The sequence below is a fragment of the Meleagris gallopavo genome, chromosome 29, assembly GCF_000146605.3.
Source record: "Meleagris gallopavo isolate NT-WF06-2002-E0010 breed Aviagen turkey brand Nicholas breeding stock chromosome 29, Turkey_5.1, whole genome shotgun sequence".
NCBI lineage: Eukaryota > Metazoa > Chordata > Aves > Galliformes > Phasianidae > Meleagris > Meleagris gallopavo.
The window spans coordinates 4,237,378-4,253,955 of record NC_015039.2 but is presented as its reverse complement, the minus strand read 5'-3'; the positions used below and the strand labels follow the sequence as shown (position 1 = coordinate 4,253,955).

The window sequence follows — 16,578 nt, the reverse complement described above, 5'->3', positions numbered from 1 at the left end:
ACGAGTGCCCGACGCGGGGAGTCCGAAGCTCTGAGCGGTGAGCAGAGCTGCAGAGCCCGGGGCAGGACGTGTCTGCACGAGGTGCCGAGCATCGGGAAGGGAGAGGAGCCCAGCGGGGCCCCGATGGAGCGCCGCCTCCGTCCGGCTGCAGAGAAGCGCTGAAAAGCACCGGGACTGCAAAGGAACGAGGAAACGCGCGGTGCCGAGGAGACGCCGGGAGGCGCAGCGCCGAGCTGCCACCAAACCCCGCTCCTTTGCTGCGCTCCTGCAGGAGCCCCTTCTGCCCGCACTCCTCAGGGTGCAGCCGGGCTCAGCGCCCAGCAGCCCGATGTCTGCCCCGCACTCCCGTTAGCCGGCTGCCGAGGGCTCGGACACACGGCAGCCGAATGGGCTTCCTGCTGAAACTGCGCAGCACCAGAGCCCTCAGCCGGACACGAAACCCCCCACGAGGAGCACGGCACAGGTCAAGCACCGAACCGCTGCTGCTGAGCTCGGGGCCGCTCGCTGCCCGCCTTCTCCTCCCCGTTTTGCGCACCTCGTCTGGGATTTGGCTGCAGGCTCACAGAGCCCTGCTGTGCAGCTGCTGCTCCCACGGGCTGGATGCAGAGCAGGCTGCAGTGCGCACTGCGGTGTGGGTGTGGGTGTTGGTCCCCCCCACACAGGGGACCCACAAGGAAACGGGGCGACAAATCCAAAACATGACATCGTGGTGAGGGAGTTGTTTTCTGCACTTTGTTTTTCCCTTCAAGAAAAAGTGGGCTTTGCTGGGGCTGACTCACGCTTTTTGACCTCTGCCACAGCTTCTGCTCTGCACTTTGCTGCTGGGTTTGCTCTGTAGGTAAAATCAAGAAGGCAAAGGTTCTCTTCTGTAGTTCTCAAAAATATGCTTTTATCTCACCACAAAAAAAAATAATAATAATAATAAATAAAGTGATTTTAAAAGACCTGGGTTAAAAAAAAGAAACTCTTTGTTTTCTTTTTCCCTGCATTAATGTAATTAAGAATCATTGCCACCCCAGAACCTTCTGACCTACAAAGCTGACCCAAAGGGTAACGGCTGGAAGGTACTCAGATGTTCAAACCCTTGGGAGTCCTCTTGAGACTTCTGCAAAAGCAACCCAACATCAGAGCTGTTCCTATTGAGACCCAAAGATCTCTGTGCACCCGAATTACCACTGAGCAGGAGTTTAACAGAATATTACCTGCGCATCGCTGGGGACAGCCCTGCAAGGCTCGTCTGCTTCCAGCAAAACCAGGACTCGGCAAAACGTGGGAGCTCTGCTGCAGAAAGGATTATCCCTACAGCAGGAAAGAACAGAACGGATCAGCGCTGTTTTAGGGGATAAAACGTCGGAGTGAAGCGAACGGCACCGCCGGGCAGGGCGGGGAGATGCGGAGCCGCTCAGAGCAGCGCAGCGCAGCGCTGCGCGCAGCTCGGTGGGCAGCCAGGCCGAGGACGCGAACTGCTCCGCTGCAACCAACCGGGCTTTGCAAACCTCCTCTGGGAGCGACGGCACCTCGCACCGGGCTTTGCTGACACGGACGCGGCTGGATGCGGAGGAAAAGCTCCGCGTTCGCTGCCGATAGGAGCCGGGCCGCTCCGTGCTGCCCGCAGGGAGCTCCGCGCTGTGCCGCGATGGGATGCGGAGCTGCGGTGCGGAGCGTCACACTGAGAGCCCGGAGGGAGCTGCAGCAGCCGAGCGAGGCTCTGAGCGCTGAGAGCCGGCGCTGCTCATCCCTGGGTGTGAAATCTGCCCCAGTGCGGCACCGACGGTGCGGCTCCACGAGGGCTGCGGGGCTGGGCTGTGTGAAGGCACAGAGCTTGCTCTGATCTCACTGTTGTTGTTCTCGGTTCCCTTCTTTAACGCGTGTGTGTGTGTGTTTTTCATGGTCTTTGGGTTTCGTGTTTTGTTGGTTTTTTTTTGAAGTGGTTTTGCAGTTATTGGGTTGGAATCATACTGGGTTGTAAACTGTCACGTACAGCTCCACTTACAGAAGCCCAGAATTTCTGTACACAGTTTCATTTTGTTCTTTGTAAATCATCTCTACTTTAAAAAATAATAATAACAATAAGAAAGGTCTGTTTTAATGCAGGCATCAATTCTGCAATGGGGAAAGGTCAGATGGGAGCAGTAACAGCAGAGCAGAGCAGAACATCAGCAAATGCTTTCTTACCCTGTCATGTATGTGATGCATATCTGGCTGAGCTCTTCTCAGGGAAGCCACGGGCAGGATTATTATTCCCTGTTCCATGTCCAATCTGCTGCAGGGGTTAAACCCCATGCATGGAAGGAGGTCATACAGGCTATGGGAAGGATGCTCTCTGCATGAGCAGATGATGGCACTTCACCTTTCTCAGCTCTTCTGAGAGACCCAACTGCACCTCTTCCTCTCGTGGAATGTCCCCCTGCCCACTGGTGTTTGATATCCTCCAGGAAGGTGCTGGCAGTTCCCAATCTGAGTGGGAACAAAGTTCAGGGAATGTTTCATAACTCTCTCCAGTCATGACCAGCAGTCACGCACCTTCCCCCCCATGGTACCCACAGTGTCCACGGGTATCTTCCTGCTGCTTCTTACTCCTTGCCTTTCCTCTCCTATCATTCACACATGGCCGTCTGTCTCTGTTTCATGTTACTTCGGGTCAGAAAGGATCTGTTTGTTCACCACAGCCCCCTGCATCTGCAAATGAACTTGGTGGCCAAAAGGAGCAGATCTGCAGGCAGCACCTGGCCCTGACCCAGAGGGGTTTGCTGATGTGTGGGGCAGCGACCGCCCCTCTCCTCCTTCACACCTCAGCTGCAAACCAGAGATGCCAACCAGATCTCTCCCCTTTTGTTTGCACCTCTGGGTGCTTCTGCTCTCAGCTCAATTCCTGGACTGCAGGGTGAGGAAGCTGCCTGTGTGCAGAGCAGATGCTGAACTGGTCAACAGTTTTTTGTTCTGTGGAAAGAAATAGCATCACTCTGTGACGCAGGCATGAGGAAGGTGAATTCCCAGCGTCACCATGCGTGTTCCTTCCCTCCTGTGGCTGACCAGCAGGCAGCATGGGCAGCTGTGTGCCCCCGAGGCAAGCCTGCCTGCTGTACAGATTACTTCCTCTTCTGGGTGGATAAGAATCTTATAATAACCTCACAGTGAGATGATAATCACAAGATTCGTTTTTATCTGTTTTTTCAGGGCATCCCCTAAAACCACTCTCAGAACTCCTCTCGGTGTGGAATCCCAGCTCAGTACTGCTCTTAATGTCAGGAATTTACTTAAAATTTCACTTCTCCTATTTTGTTTGCTTGAAGAAAACCCTAAAAGTCCTCTCCAGAGTAAACTTACTGACTGCACTGCATGAACCTTCCCCACACATCTCCCAGCTCAACAACTCAAGGTGTCAGGGGGTGTCTGGGCACGAGGCAGGGCTGGAGGGAGGAGATCCCAAGCCAGGCACTGCAAACAGCAAATGTTGAGGTCCCATCCCAACGTAAGAGGGACATCAGTGGGAAGTGGGCACATGAGTTACATTCACCCTTAAGCCACCACTGCTTCTGTCTGGGCGACTCAGGCGTCCTGCAGCAGTGGGACAAACTCTCCCATGCTGTACATCGGCCAGCACAGCAGAGAGCAAAGGGAGGCACTGATGCTCTGCCCAGAGCGCTGCATGCTGGCCCTGCGGCAAGGTGTGGGGAAGAGAGAGATGCCAGCAGGACCTGTAACACCTGAATTCACCTTGTAATGCTTTATGTGACTTGTAGGCGTGGACAACACCTTCCAGTGCCCGGCCTGGAGCTCAGCACGGTAATGTTAGTTTGTTTACCTGAAACTGCCAGCAGCTCCAGCCAGGCCAGAAAGTTTGTGTGAGTGATTCTCTGTGCAGCTGAGATTTGTCCCAAGGTCAGTTTTCACTGCAGTTCACCCAAAGGAACTCCGTTGTCTCCTGAAGTCATATTGATGACCAACCCTGTGCAGCTCTGACACTGTGACCTCTCACTTGTGACTTTTACCACCGATTTCTGCTGTTCTTGCAGTGCAGCTGACACCAATCTAGGTTCTAACCTAAGACCAAAACACCTTTTTCTCTTCTTTTTTAATAGCTATTGAATGTTGGAGTAACAAATGCACTGCGTGAGCAAACAGTGCTGTGTGCTTATAGGGCAGCTCGTGGGATGCACGCGTTAAAGGGAGAACGTCAAAGAAAGTCACAGAGGCACGAAATAGACTGCAAATATACACAGCCAAATTAAGCAAAGCTTTTACAAATGATTTGAGAACTCCCCGGGCCCCAGACAAGACCGTACAAGAAGATTCAGTGTCAAAAGAAAAAGCAGATTGTTTCCTTCACAGAAATGGAAATGCTTAAAATAAACACTTTGCTTGAGTTGGTTCTGACAGTGCAAGGCTCGGGGGGCACCGGGGCTTCGCACACAATGCTGGGAGCACGTGAGGGAAAGGAGCTGTGAGCCCCCTGCGCTTCTCACTGCTCCATCACCACTGCGGCTCTGGGGAGGCACCGCAGCCACACGACGGCCCACCTCCCTCCCAGCTGGGCAGTAAATGCAGCTGGCAGTGCCCGTCCTGCAGCGCTCTGCAGGCAGCACAGAGCAGCACGAAGGCCCCACGCCCACCTCTTCTGAGTATTCTGCCGGTGCTGGAGGGAAGCCTTTCATCTCTCGTCCTTATTGGCGGAAGTGGTTTGAAGATGCAGCTCTCAAAGGCAGCGTACCTGCTAGGATAGCTGATGAACAAAAGGAAAATAGAGCAATAAATAGTCACGGGGGTGTGAATGGCTCATGCCTACAGATAAGACAAAAGAGAGTGTACTGAAAAGCCAGGGATCATAGAATCATAGAGTGCCTTGGGTTGGAAGGGACCTCAAGGATCACGGAGCTCCAACCCCCTGCTGCAGGCAGGGATGTATGCGTAGGGCAGGGAAACTGTAGGCAACCTCCCGCAAAGCCAAATAAAGGGGCGACAGCTGTCAGGTGCCTGAGCTGCAGTGAGTCAGTGTGGGTCCGGCATCCCAGCTTGGGAGCTGCTGTGCAGCGGTGGGAAGGACCCCAGGATGCGGGAAGGACCGCAGTGGGATCGGCCTCCTAGGAAGGAAATGCTGGGGGGTGGCTGCAGGGAGAGCCGGCGGGCACAGAGCCTGGGGAGGGGCTGCAACTGAAGACTGAGAGACATCCATGTGATCTGTGACTTCTGATGTATTTAACTGGGGCTTAAGAGCTGGGAGGTGAGGTTCTGCTTCAAGCTGAAGCAGTTAGTCTCAAAGGCATGGCAGCAAGTGCTCAGCAGCTTCAGGGTTATTCTTAAATAAAACTTACTCAGATTCTAGTGAGGTCCTGTTTTAGCTGTGGTTAACCATTACACTATCTTCATTCTAATATGCACACACATTTATTCAGAACTCCATCTTCAGGTCTTTCTGTGCTAAACTACACTAAAGGAAATCATAGCAGCCCTCCTCAGTGCCCCAAGGGGCTTTGGGGCTCCAGTGCTGAGAGAAGAGTTGTTGTAGGCTGGGATGTGTGCAGACAGCTGGATTCTGCTGTGTCACTAATCAATTACACGAATGCAATTCCCCTGCTCCCTGCAATACACAGCCCATGAAACCCAGGCTGGTTGGCAGGACGCTGCTCGGATCACATAAGGCAGGCACAGCTCAGAGCCGGACATCGGCTGCCCGGCGTGGGTTCTTACAACAGCTGCTGGATACAGCTTGATGCAGAGCACGTTATCTGTAGATCAGCTAAAGTACAATGTAGGTAGGACAGGGTTTCCTTTTCTTATTTCTCTGGTTATGTTTGTACCTGTCAGAAGAACGGTTCCAAGAAGTGGCATCCAGCTCAAACAGCCACAGACAGCCACTGAGTGACACTGAGCCACTGCCCTCAGGAATGGGACGAGCCAAAGTGAATCCCTGTGGCGTGAGCTCCTCCCGGGCTCTGCTGAGCTCAGACCTCTGCAGCAGCGTGATGCTGGGGAAGGCACAGGACTGCAGATGTGCAAAACCTCTCAGAGGAAGGCGGTGTGCGAGCCTCAGCAGATGGTACAGCAAAACCACCAGAAAGCAGAAAGAGGTGGGGAAGCCCACTTGCTTGGGAGCTGCTGATGCGCACAGGCAGAAGGGCTGCGTGATGGGACGGCTGCTATGTGGTGGGTGGACACCTTTCCTAGAAAGGGTCGAGTGGAAATGGGAAACTTCCCTGTTTCCTGCAGCACCGGGTTCTGACCGACGAAGCAGCTCTGTTGTGGAAACTCTCCTCCTGCCCCTTTGCCACATTCCAAGTGCAAATGCAGGATCTGCTTCGCTCCGTGAGCTCTGAGTACGGAGTGTGCAGCCCTCAGAGCACGCGCCGAGGAAGGACCTGAGCATGAGTGTGTGCAGGGAGCACGGGGAGCAGCACAGCGATCTGAGAGCAGGAGGAGGAGGAGGGTCTGACTGTCAGGGCACGTCACCGGGCTCTTGCCGAGGCGCAGGAAGTATAAAAGGCAGTTTCCCAAAGAGGGGCTCAGGCAGGAGCTGGCGCACATCCAGGCTGTGCTGTGCAGACAATGCTCTCAGCAGCGCCGTGACTTTGGCTGTTAGACACAAGACCATGGACGGCGGTGAGTACCTGCCCTGCCTTCATCTTCGTCTTTATTAATAGGGAGAATGCCCAAATCCATGCCCTGTGGCACAGGGATGAAGCGCTTTAAGATTATTCAGTAGAAAAGGGTTTAATTTTCCTTGTGTGTGCTATGAACAAGAGGACTCAGCCGAAGCTGTCTTCTCCACAAGCTCACAAATCTCAAGTCAGTTTGCTTCCAAACCATAAAAAAAAGGCATCCTGGGGGAATTTCAAGGAGGCTCTGCTGTCCAAAAGCGAGTTCTTCCCATGCCGTTCCTATCTTTTTCTCATGTTTCTTTAAAAGATCTTCCATCTTCTTGGTAATATTACACTCCCATGGATAAATCAAGGGATGGGAGTTTCCTCTTGGCTAAACCTCCTCGCTTATTGAAATTTGAGTGACTGAATATCTTCACTGCAGCCACCAAATCTTGAACCAATGCAAAACTTGGGCTTTGCATTTGCCTGCATCTGGAGCAGCCTGAGCTGGGGTTCAGTGTGGGTCTGGGCTGCAGCAGAGCACCCTGCCATGGGAGCGAGGTGCTGCTCTTTGACACATGATGTGCCGTTAGCACAGCAGCACGAGACTCGTGCCTGCTCCTTGCACGTCTCACACCTTGCCAGCTCACACCCGGTGCTCTGCAGGCACGGCGTGGGGATGTGCAGCACTGCTGCTGAGCAGATACCAGCCCAGCCAATCCCCTCTCCTATATGAGCCTCTGAAATTTATTTCTCTCTGTTTATTCTGCTTCTTGAATCACAGTTTCCTAAGAGACAGATCATCAGTGTGTCTGACTGAGATCTGTGAGTGTATGAAACAAACCGTATGACACGGTTCTGTTACCCTCACTTCAGCCCATCTTTCCTGTCTGCAGTGAGAAATAGGGGGGAAAGAAGGGGGAAACTGGCACTGAGCTGTTAACTGCCAAAAGTCATTATATTATTTAAGTATGATTAATCCTTCTCAGAAATATCCGGTTCTTTCCCCAAAAGCCAACGATAGTGATGGTGAAGAGGCACCAGAAACCCGAATACGGGTAGAGATCTCAACAGGACGTTACTCACTGCCCACACGTGTGCTAAGGTGCTTGAGGCTCAAACCTCCACTCGGGAGTCCTGGCCACCAGGAGCAAAAAACCCTTCGCCTGTGAGGGTTTAACAAGGCAGGTTTGCTCACCTTCTGCTCTCGCCCTGTACATGCAGCACCAGCTGCAGCCCTCCTCCCCATCTCCTCGCAGTTCATCCATTGGAAGCAGTGCTGAGCTGCCTGTTCCCCACTGCACAGAGCAGTTCTTTCCACCTCCATCCCCAGGGCCTGCAGCAGGGCAATGTGCTCCTGAGGACTGCAGCAATGCAGTGCTGCCGAGGGAGCTGGGGCTCACTGGGGGCTGTGGGGCACGTCCTGACTCACTGCACTGAGTTTGCTGTCTCTTTAGAAGGGAGGTTGCTGCTCCAACTGTTACGGGGACTTTTGAAGGGGTTTTTTCTTAATATTTTGAGGAACGAAACTTTACGAAAATACCCACAGCTGAGAACTGCCAGAGGCCAGAAAACGTAAAGTTACCTAAAAGTGCCCATTAAACTCCAAAGTGGGCCTCATTTCCTCTCTACAGCCCATTTGCTTCTGCTCCCCTCTCCCTCCCTCCCTGCCCCGGGCTCCTGCAAGCACAGCACCAAGAAATGAGTCCCATCCTTAATGTGAAAGTGGTGACTCAAGGACCCGCTCAGGGACCACGAGGCTGCACTGTCCCTTTTGCCTTTGCAAATGCGTAAGCTGGGTGAGGGGATGGAAAGTGCAAGCCTTTTTTATACTGAAAATCATCTGACATTTAAGATACGTGAAACAGCAGCTGAGGAAAAAAAAAGTGAAGCTCTTCAAAGGAATGATACCTCGCTGATCTGTTTGCAGATCGTTAGTTGAGTCACTTTGTTATCAGCTCTATTTCGTTAGGCACTTCAAAGGGTGATGCTGTTAAAAAAAAGGCAGCTCACTACTGCTGTGCATTTGTGCCTATCAGGTGGGTCAGGGGCGGGACTGGGTGCAGGTTCTGGGGAGGGGAGATGCAGGGAAGGTCTGCTGCTCCAGGAGAACCAGGAGGCACGGCTGTGCTCCCTGCATGGGACAGGAGGGAGGCTGATTCAGGTGTCCTCGCCATGGGGACCGGCGGCTCTTTTCTGCCTCCCTTTCACACAGCCTCTAGGAGTTAATTGTCTCTGAGGCCCCAGCTCCCGACAAACGACAGCCAGCAGAGGTAACATCACCACCAGCAGGCATGAGCCCAATCCCAGCCCCTGGGCAGCCGGGCCAATAGCTTGGTGGAGAGCATCGCTTGGCACCAACTGTTCTTTGCTGGGCAGTGACCCCGTGCCAGCAACCCAGGCACCTGAGGCTCATTAAACACAGGCAGAGGGTTTCCACAGTTTGGGCTTCCAGTGCATTCTCCTGGTCCGGTGCAGCACCAGGACAGGCAGAGCTGGGAAGCTCTGAAGCAGCAAACAGCAATCCAGAGCAGAGCTGTGTGCGCGGCTGCTGAGCACCGAGGGGCAAAGGGTTCAGCCAAACTTCTGAACAAATGCTCATCTGTGAGGACAACAGCACGGTCATCAGAGGAAACGGGCAGCCACAGCCAGAGGCATCTCCTGCCTCAGGGTGAGCCCTGCTCAGCAGTCCCAGAGCAGGTGATGACAGGAGGCAGGGGCTGCAGCATGGGGGGCTGCCTTGTGCCGTACAGACAGTGGCAGAACACTCTGACCTGGAGGAGACCCTCAGGGATCACAGAGTTCAGTGCCACACAGGGCTATCCAGGCAGGCAGGCAGGACTTTCTCACAGCTGCCGGGTTGCCTCCTAGCTTCAGCAATTTTCGGTCACAACTGCCTGAGGTAGATGCTGGCATGTGCTTTAAATAGAGAGAAGAGAAAGCTTTCACTGGCCTCTATGTCTCTACTAACCACAGCAGGAAGAGTTGTTTGTCTGAGATTGCTCTCACATCTGGCTGAATTTAATTTTCCTCCCAGCTAACAGTGTGCTGCATCTCCGCATCCAAAGGCAGCAGAAGCCAGCTCTGACATTTAGACAAGCAATAAATTTCAGCCAGCTTCAGCTCTGCACATCCTGCAGGGAGCAGAGCCTTCCTGATCTGCAGTCGGGTCAGCACAGTGCCAGGGAACAGCTGTGCCAAACTGACTGCACTCAGCTGTTTGTACACACATTGAGTGTGTTTCACCCTCAGCTCAGAGCACAGGAGATGGGCTGCTGGCTGCACCCTTCAAGAGCATGAAGCTGTCAGCCTGGGGGGGTGAGGAGGAAAGAGAAAGAAGGTGCAATAATAACAATGGTTAACTATGCTAATCGTCTTCAGCTATCAGATGAGGCTGCAGAGGCCAGGCTTCCGAGACTCAATCAGTGCTCTGACAGTGGCTTGTTACACGACCCTGGGTTATCCTGTGAGCATCTTCATCGCCTTTTTTGTCTGTGCAGCTGCAGGGAGCTTTGCAGAGTTCAGAATGCCACAGCCAAGCATGCTACCTCTGCTTTTCAAGCAGCGCGTGGAAATCCCGACCTGACTACTAACACGGTGTCTTCTTCTTCCCTAGGTAAACAGCTGAAGGTCACCCTTGTTTTTAGCCTTCCTCTAATTTTTCAGGTAAGATGTTGAAAACAATGTTGTTGAAAGGCAGCTGCATTTTGTTGTGGCTAAAGAGAGATCTCAGAAACTTTGACAGGCAAAACAGCCACCCACAGCCCTGGAGAGATCCGTGGGGCACACGGCTGCTCACACTCATAACCCAGCACCCACAGAGGTGGGCGGTGAGACAGTGCTAAACCAGAGGGAAAACAAACAAAAGGGATGACAGCAACGAAAGAACAGAAAGAATGGGATAAACAGATCTTAAGGCAGTCCTGACTGTTAGAACCGAGTCCCACTCTCACAACAGTGTGTGCACAGTAAAGAACCAAGCACCATGTGTTCCAGTACGTGTTCCCAGCTCCTGGACCCAGCACAGGGCTTTGACTGGCGTCAGCCCTGAAGAGCTGATGTGCCCAAGCAAAGCACCCACGCTGCTCCATGTTCTCCTGGTCAGAGCCCGTGAGAAGCAGCAAGGAGGAGCTGAATGCTGTGACCTGCTCCTGAACTGCAGGCCTGGCCCCCAGCACTCTCGCACTCCTGCAACCACAGCAGCAGCCTCAGCCACGCCATGGTCCCCGGCTCAGGCTCCCTGAGGCTCAGCGAGGCCTGCAGTCTGCTTTCCCCTTTCACTTCTGGCGGCATGCCTCCAGGTTGCACGCAGGATGTGGTGAAAGCCAGGCCTCCCTGAGACGTGCTGAGAGATTCGGTGATAAGTGGCAGAGGTATCCAGGGGAAACCTTTCATCTCCGAGCAATGGGGAGAAGGTTCTGGAGCCCGATGGCTCACGGAAAGCAGGGCAGAGACACCACAGGCTCACTCTGCTCTGTTGAGCGTGGCAGTGTAGGAAGATGAAACGAGAATAATCAGAACTGAAATCAGGGGCAGGGGCCTGTGAATGAGGTGCCAGCAACCCGTCCATGTCAGCACGGTAACGATTTCCTGCTTTGCTGGCTGTTTCCTCACAATTTCATTGACACCTCATTTCACTTAGCAGAAACAACAGCCCAGGGAGGCAGGGAGGCTCCGGCTTTGCCTTCCAGCAGAGCCCTTTGTTCACAGCCCCGCCGCCTGCAGGCTCAGCCCTGGTGGGAGCAGGGAGGAGAAGGGCAGGGAGCCACGAGAACCCCGGTGCTCACAATGCCAGGTGCTGATGGCCACGAGCAGCAGCTGCACCACTCCTGGCACTGCCACGAGAAGTGCATGTGAGCAACAGGAGTATCTCAGATGGGGAAGGGAGGTGAAACAAGCTAGAAAATGCCAAACAAGTAGACTCTGTCAAGAGGAAGTTTTGCTGAGAGAAGGAGAACACCAAAGGCTGTGTTATTTTTCCTATTTTATCCGACAACTGACTGTGCACATACCGCTCTATTTCGGTCCTGATCCATTCTGGATAGCAGCCACACATTCTAGAGTTTTCAGGTGTTATACTGGTTGCACAGTAACTTTACTTGCTGAATTCCCGTGATGAGCCCCCAAGAAACCCAAACCCCACGTACTTATCCACATTGTCAGCCATGAGACCTTGCCAACTCTGCTCATGCTGGGAATTCCCTAGGACATCCCTGGCCATGGCTGGGTGCTGCTGCTGTACAGGCTGACATCAGTCCCCCACTGGAAAACACCCACTGAGGGACAGAGGCCGTGCAGTACCTGTCTCAATGGGCTTTGTTCCTTCCCTGTTCTAGTTCTGTGCTGGGAACAACGTCACTGACGACTATGACGCCAACACCACCGTTGACTATAACATGTTTGAGATCCTGTGTGAGAAGAAGGAAGTCCGTGATTTCCGTGCTGCCTTCCTCCCAGCCATGTACTCCCTCATCTGCTTCACGGGGCTGCTGGGAAATGGGCTGGTGATGCTCACCTACATCTACTTCAAGCGGCTAAAGACCATGACAGACATCTACTTGCTGAACCTGGCCCTGGCAGACATCCTGTTCCTGCTGACCCTCCCATTTTGGGCCACAAGTGCAGCCACGTTCTGGTGTTTTGGAGAATTTGCCTGCAAAGCAGTCTACTGCATCTGCAAAATGAGCTTCTTCAGCGGGATGCTGCTCCTGCTGTCCATCAGCATTGACAGGTACTTCGCCATTGTTCAGGCTGCCTCGGCCCACCGCTTCCGTCCCCGAATGATATTCATTAGCAAAGTCACGTGCATCCTCGTTTGGCTCCTGGCCTTCGTTCTCTCAATCCCCGAGCTGGTTCACAGTGGTGTAAATAACTACGACAGCCACCCCCGGTGCTCCATCATTGCTAATGACTTGCAGACTTTCAACACTGGCATCAAAGTGTCCCAGATGGTTTTTGGCTTCTTAATTCCCCTGGCGGTGATGTCTGTCTGCTACCTCATCATTATCAAAACATTACTCCAGGCTCGAAACTTTGAGAAGAATAAAGCTATCAAGGTGATCATTGCGGTGGTCATCGTCTTCGTCATCTTCCAGCTGCCCTACAACGGCGTCATGCTGGCCAAGACCATCTCAGTCTTCAACAACACCAGCTCATGCGAGCAGAGCAAGAAGCTTGACATGGCAGATGATGTGACCTACACTCTAGCCTGCTTCCGATGCTGCCTCAATCCCTTCCTCTACGCCTTCATAGGCGTCAAATTCCGCAACGACCTCTTCAAGCTCTTGAAGGAGCTGGGCTGCCTGAGCCAGGAGCGCCTCTGGCAGCTGTCCTCCTGCCGTGAGAGCAAGAGGTTTTCCTTTGCCATGGAGACAGAGACGACTACCACCTTCTCCCCATGAGGAGAGGTCCAGGAAGGCTGAAGGCTGGTGTCATTTTGTACACTGCTTCTATTTTGAATTACTGATAAAGACTTGCCATTACTTTAGGAAGGGCAGCTGTAAAAGGAAGACCAAAGAACCTCTCCATATCACAGTCAACGAGCATTGTTATCCAATGTTTTCACGGATGGAGAGACTTCAATAAAAACTATGACTAACAGTGAAGTAAGGGAGAAGGAGACCAGTGAGTTCAGAATTCATCGTGCCATTTCACCCTTATTTCCTAGCCAAAATCAGAAATGCTCAAAATGGTACATTTTCATTAAAAGCAACAAATAGCAAGAGAAGCGGACATACGTGCTACAGAATTACTTGTTTAGAGCTGGATTTCCAAGAGCACTGCCCTTGCTTTGCATGTTGCATTTAACACGACTACCTATTGCTCTCCCACACACACAGAAATGATGCTCACCGCACAGAACAGCACCAGCAGCCTCAGGCTCCCAATGCAATACAACACACAGTGAGGTAACAAGCTGTGAGGTGTCCTAGATGGAACTCTCAGCTCTGCCTTCCTCCAGAAACAGTGAACAAAACTAAATTCATACATATAATACGTATTCAATAGCTGCATGTTACTGTGGCATCTCAGCTTTGTCCACTTCACTTCTGCCTGCAGCAACGACATCTGGTGTTTCATCTCCTAGGGAGCTCTGCTTATTGCCTCCCAATGTTGCATTCTTTGGGAATGCTGCTTCACTTTGGCAATACAGCCTTCTTCAGCTTCTGTAAAGGTATCTGCCTGCACAAAAGCTAGCTAGCACAGTTTAGATTCCAATTTTTGCACAAAGATGAGTTATTTACAAATACAAAAGATCTGAGGCCTCCCCAGTCACCAGTCACACAAACTCGAACCAAGAACCAACACTTCAGTGACAGGTACTTAAATATGTTTTTAGCACCCTGTTCTTCAGCCTGTCCTCACACCAGCCTTACTCCTGACACTGAGGGAGTCCTTAAGCTGATGTGAAAGCACGTGCCTTGCAGACTGCTGCCAGAATGCTCAGCATTCAAGCCCAGGGCAAGTTTGAATATATTTCTTAGTGCAAGACTTAAGTTAGGATATGTCTGTGCCCACTGTCTGAGCACTGCAACGTGTCAGAATCCAAAGCTTGCTCCTCTCCAGCCTTATTAGCTGTGCACACAGCCTGCTTTTGTCACGTACATGTGGGGGCTTTCTGTGCTGCTGCTTGTTGACTTCAGGAGATAATGTGTTATCACAGGTGTGGGTTTTCTCCCTTACCAACAAACTGTCTTTCTAGAAGAACTTTAGCAGCTGTCTTTTCTATAAGTCAGATATGTACTTCACTTATAAGCTACTGAAAATGTGCTTAGCATTCATGCTGTCACTTCTAATCAAGATGCCATTCACTGCAGTTTGATTTAAATGCAAAGGACAGGGTGTTGAAGATGACTGCCAGGGTCACATACTCGAAAGGAACATGGCAGCTGAACAACAGGTGACTGTCATGTAAAACAAGGCCTTGAAAAGAAGCCCTGAACGTGATGCCATTCACCAGAAGGAGGAAGATTCCCACAACAAACCAGCGCCCTGAGAGCTGCTGTTATGGGACGTCGAGCATCAGCTGGGAGGAGCTGCTGCAATTGTCTGTGCATCTGTTACTGATTTCCAAGCTCTGATCCCCTCAGCACACAGCTCTCCCCAGAACCGTGGCAGAAGGCCTTGGCCATGAACTGCAGGGCAGGGATGCACCCGACCCCTCCTTCCACAGCAGCGGTTGAGCGGTTCTGATCCGTGGAACCTGAGGCGCATTCCTGTGGACCTGCAGAGCCGTGCAGAGCAAACATGCTAACAGACACTTCTTTCAGTCCCACTCACAGGAACGTTCGGGGTGACGCAGGGAACCCTCTGGACCGTAGGTCAAAAAATCTTGTTCTAGAGACAGGACACGGCCAGCCTTCAGACAGAGAACCCAGTGGTAGTTTTTGAGATGCTGCCAGGTACGTGGCTGGCTGCCAATCATCGTTTTAAAAATCCTTCCTCCTAACCCACCTGGCTCTGTGGGATTTTGCCACGAGCTGAGTTCAGGAAGAAAGCACACCCTGCTCTGATTAACCTGTCTATGCCGAATGACAATCCCACCCTCTCGTTCCAAGCGTTTCCTTTCATAATGCCCATTTAATGTGTACAGTAAGTGCTGCTTCTCAATCATATTAAAGGGGGGTTAAGACTGACACACCAAATAGTCATTTCTTCTCCTTTTCCTCCTATGTTTCTTACTCAGGCAAAGAAAAGTTGACCAGAGTGAGGAACGCCTATCGTACAGCCTCCTCTTCGTTTTCCTCACCAGTAACAATGTACTCTTAATGTATACTTACATATGTAAAGCTGCTTTTCATAGAAAAATTTCAATATGTACATGAATGTACCCTGAAATACACTGCTTTCACTAAATCTCTTTATGCATAACACACTCCCCTAACTTATTCTAGCAGGGAAAACTGCCTCACCACAACTTGTACCTGTTTAACAGAAACCATTTCCTTCCCAAAAATGCAAAGTTTTCAGGTCTTTACCAACTGGACGCGTTCTGAATAGGGAAATATGCAGCTGCCTTTGTAAGAATGAGAGACCAAAGCAGCTTCTGGGGCAGCTGCGTCGGTGCCTCCTGAAAGCGGCAGCGCCCAGCTCAGAGCCGTGCGGATGAAGGCAGCCAGCAGATGGATCCCAGCCTGAACCCGAGCTTCTCCAGTGCAGACTGAGAACTGACCGTATGATGCTACTCAGTGGAAATAAATTATGACAATTTTGAAAATACTTTTGCTTTTTCCTCGTGTATTTCCTCACAGGATGCATCCTGTATGCGTCGCAGCAGCTCGTGCCACGTCCTTCTGGACTGGAGCTGCTTGTTATCACCCCAGCTTTGTATCAGCACTGCTCTGCAGGGGGGGGAAAATAAGACAAAGTGTGTAAGCAGTCTAATTAAAAAAAAAAAAGTTGACTTACTAATTATAAAGGAAATAAGTCAGAAATGGGTTTAGTAGCGGTGCCTGTCTTTATTTTTACTCTCAGTGTAATTGTCTTCATGCTGTTCCAGCACTGGATGTACCTGGTGTTACGTACATAAAAAGCCTCCACGTTTACAGAGTCAGTAACAAAAGCATCACAGTGCTGTAAAGTGCTCACGGGGTCAGGGACTCCATGGAGCAGCACAGCAGCAACGGCTGCACTGAGATGTGCAGCAGGCCAACCTGCAGCGCGAGCAATCCTTCCTCAAGGTGCACACAGACACTCATCATCCTTCACAAAAACTGCCCTACAGCTGCAACCGTGGAGTCAAAGCGAAGAGCAGAGCTGCGGAGGGAAGTCTTTGACACCACACAAAAGAATGAGCTGGAGTTAGTGAGGCAAACAAGCCCTAAAAATAATGCACGTGGGTGATGAGGAAGGGTGGTGGCACTTCGCAGCAGTCAGAATAGATGAGGGTGGGCCATGGTTTCCTCTCCCCATCTCTTCTTTTATATGGAAAAATAACCAAAGTCCCGTTCTCAGGGCGGAGGTTTCAGATCTCGGGGAAGAACCTCTTCCATGGGCAATA

The 16,578-nt window shown here is 51.8% G+C and overlaps 1 protein-coding gene across 1 annotated transcript; it reads left to right on the top strand.

Annotated features, from left to right (window-relative positions):
- Positions 1–6,038: 6,038 nt before the first annotated feature.
- Positions 6,039–15,965, top strand: CCR7 (C-C motif chemokine receptor 7). Its single transcript, XM_003213098.4, has 3 exons — positions 6,039–6,597; positions 10,195–10,244; positions 11,915–15,965. Exons 1-3 carry the CDS (start codon positions 6,363–6,365, stop codon positions 12,977–12,979), a joined length of 1,350 nt encoding a protein of 449 aa, XP_003213146.2. The 5' UTR covers positions 6,039–6,362; the 3' UTR covers positions 12,980–15,965.
- Positions 15,966–16,578: the final 613 nt, after the last annotated feature.

Coding starts and splice junctions, on each gene's coding strand:
- CCR7 (XM_003213098.4), top strand. CDS start 6,363: ATGAGTGTGTGCAGGGAGCACGGGGAGCAGCACAGCGATCTGAGAGCA. Junction 6,598..10,194: donor ACACAAGACCATGGACGGCG/GTGAGTACCTGC, acceptor CTTCTTCCCTAG/GTAAACAGCTGAAGGTCACC. Junction 10,245..11,914: donor GCCTTCCTCTAATTTTTCAG/GTAAGATGTTGA, acceptor TCCCTGTTCTAG/TTCTGTGCTGGGAACAACGT.